Source organism: Octodon degus, unplaced genomic scaffold (genome assembly GCF_000260255.1).
Source record: "Octodon degus isolate 3935 unplaced genomic scaffold, OctDeg1.0 scaffold00243, whole genome shotgun sequence".
Taxonomy (NCBI): Eukaryota; Metazoa; Chordata; class Mammalia; order Rodentia; family Octodontidae; genus Octodon; species Octodon degus.
This window is the reverse complement of record NW_004524819.1, coordinates 1,258,883-1,260,932: the sequence shown is the minus strand read 5'-3', so window position 1 is coordinate 1,260,932 and position 2,050 is coordinate 1,258,883. Positions and strand designations below refer to the sequence as shown.

The 2,050-nt window shown below is 54.3% G+C and overlaps 1 protein-coding gene across 1 annotated transcript in view; it reads right to left on the bottom strand.

Moving 5' to 3' along the window:
• The window catches only part of Xk (X-linked Kx blood group), an 85,766-nt gene extending 84,102 nt beyond the window's left edge, over window positions 1–1,664 (bottom strand). The window contains exon 1 of the mRNA XM_004645913.2: window positions 1,144–1,664. Within this exon, the coding sequence (XP_004645970.1) occupies window positions 1,144–1,388 (245 nt within the window). The 5' untranslated portion in view covers window positions 1,389–1,664. The remainder of the gene's footprint in view (window positions 1–1,143) is intronic.
• Window positions 1,665–2,050: the final 386 nt, after the last annotated feature.

Sequence of the window (2,050 nt, the reverse complement as noted above, 5' to 3'; positions counted from 1 at the left end):
CCTCCCTCCCTCCCTCCCTCCTTCTTTCTCTCCTTTTCTTGTAAAATTTTTTTCTGCCTCCCCCCATCAGGAATAGCAACTTTTCATTTCCCAGCATTCCAGTTTCTCTTTCTAGGATTCTGCAGCTTCTGGAGGCCGGGAAATTATTCAGCAAGTTTGCCATGATTGTGCGTTAGGTACAAGTCAGTATTCCGAGGGTCAGCTAGAATAGTTGTGGTTAGTGTGAGATGCATAAATTTAAAAAAAATATATCTTTGTGCTCGACTGTGTACGTATGTTGGGGGTATGTGATTTCCTGCTGGAAATGTTTGTGTTCTGGCAGCTGAAATGTCTCTCTGGCCTATTTCGTCGAACTTGTCTCCTCTATGCCTAAAATTCAGTATTTTAAATTTATTTCTAATCCAGAGAGATACTCATTGTTTTGCTTTTCCTACAGAAATGAAAGTTACAAAAATAACACATTAAACTCCCTTCAACGTCTTTTCATAAAGCTAACATCTGTTTCATTACCATTTATATTTGTCTTGTGTTCATAAAAATAAATTTCCAGAAATGTCAGTTTTTCTTAACACACAAGTTTTCCTCTTAGTGACCCATTGTTCGCAGAGTTCATGATGGTTAGGAAGGACTTGAAGACACTTCTACAACCCAGTATGTTTCCACATTCCATAATTACTAAACCACCAAGGAGAAAAGAATGATGTGGGCATTTCTAGACTTCTATGTGAGAATAAAATAAATTAACACTTGTAAAGCACTCAGAACCACACCTGGCACACAGGGCACACAGGAACCTCCACGTGCCTCACAAGTACATTGAATTTCCTGGCACAGACTCACCAAGGGGCTTTGAACACACACAGGGCACTCCTGCCTGAGCCCATCCTAGACTGCCATGTATTTTACGTGACTGAACTACAGGATACTGCCATTTTCGTTGGTCAGCTTTGGGTGAATGCTGACCATTTCATAGGCTAGTACCACACAGGGACCAATAAACCCGGGTCCTGTCACGCCGCGTGGGGAGACAGCTGGCCTCGGGCCCACTGGTCCCTGTACGAAGGCCACCCGCGCGCGGGGGGTGGGAGACGGGCGGGGGTGGGCCCCGGGGGGCTGTGGGGGGCTCCGGGCTTCCGCACGCACCTGAAGACGGGCCCGAGTTGTAGCAGGTGCAGCAGCAGCACGAGCGGGCGGTCCCGGCTGAGGTCGCGGTGCACGAAGACGAGCGTGAGTTGCACTACAGCGCAGGGCATGAGCGAGAACAACAGCGTCAGCGCCTGCCACATGCGGTCCCCGCCCGACCTGTAGGTGCTGCTCAGGTAGAGCGCCGCCGTCGTCTCGGCCAGGAACAGGAACACGGACGCCAGCACGGAGCCCGGGAATTTCATCTCCGCGCGTCAGCGGCGCTCACAGGGACAGGCACGGAGGCAGCGGCCGGCGCGGAGGCTGGCAGAGGCCGGCGGAGGCCGGCGCGGGCTGGCGGTGGCCGCTGCTTGAGGGGCTCCCGGCATTCCCAGCTCCAACGGCTCCCGCGCTCTGCGCAGCCTGCGGAGGCCACGCGGGCCCGGCCCACCGGCCCGGGCTAAGGAGCTGGGGCCTGGGGGCGCCAAGCCGGCTGAGGGGGCGGGAGCGCGGGCCCTCAGGGACACGCCCACACGCGCCGTGCGCCGCCCGCGGCGTCACTGAAGCAACTCTCCCCTGCGGGCCGCGAACTCGCGTCGGAAGACGACTTGCGCGACGCCACGCAGCGCGGGAGCCCAAATCCAGCCGGTCCAGTCGCCGTCTCTGGGTCCTAGAGTCGGTCGGCTCATGCTTTCTCTGGAACCCATACACAGGCCTTTGAGAAACGGCAACCAGTAGGGCTCATAATTAGTGTATGGATGACACCTTTTCAGCCCATGCTTTATAGTACAAGCTGAGGAAAGCCTGGTTCTTCCAAGGCCACAGTTTGCTGTCGTTTAGAAATAGATCTCCGAGTGCAGTTGTCTGAAGTTTTCCTTCCAGTGATGAAAGAGCCAGGAGCCCATGCTTTCCCTATGAAAAAATTGCT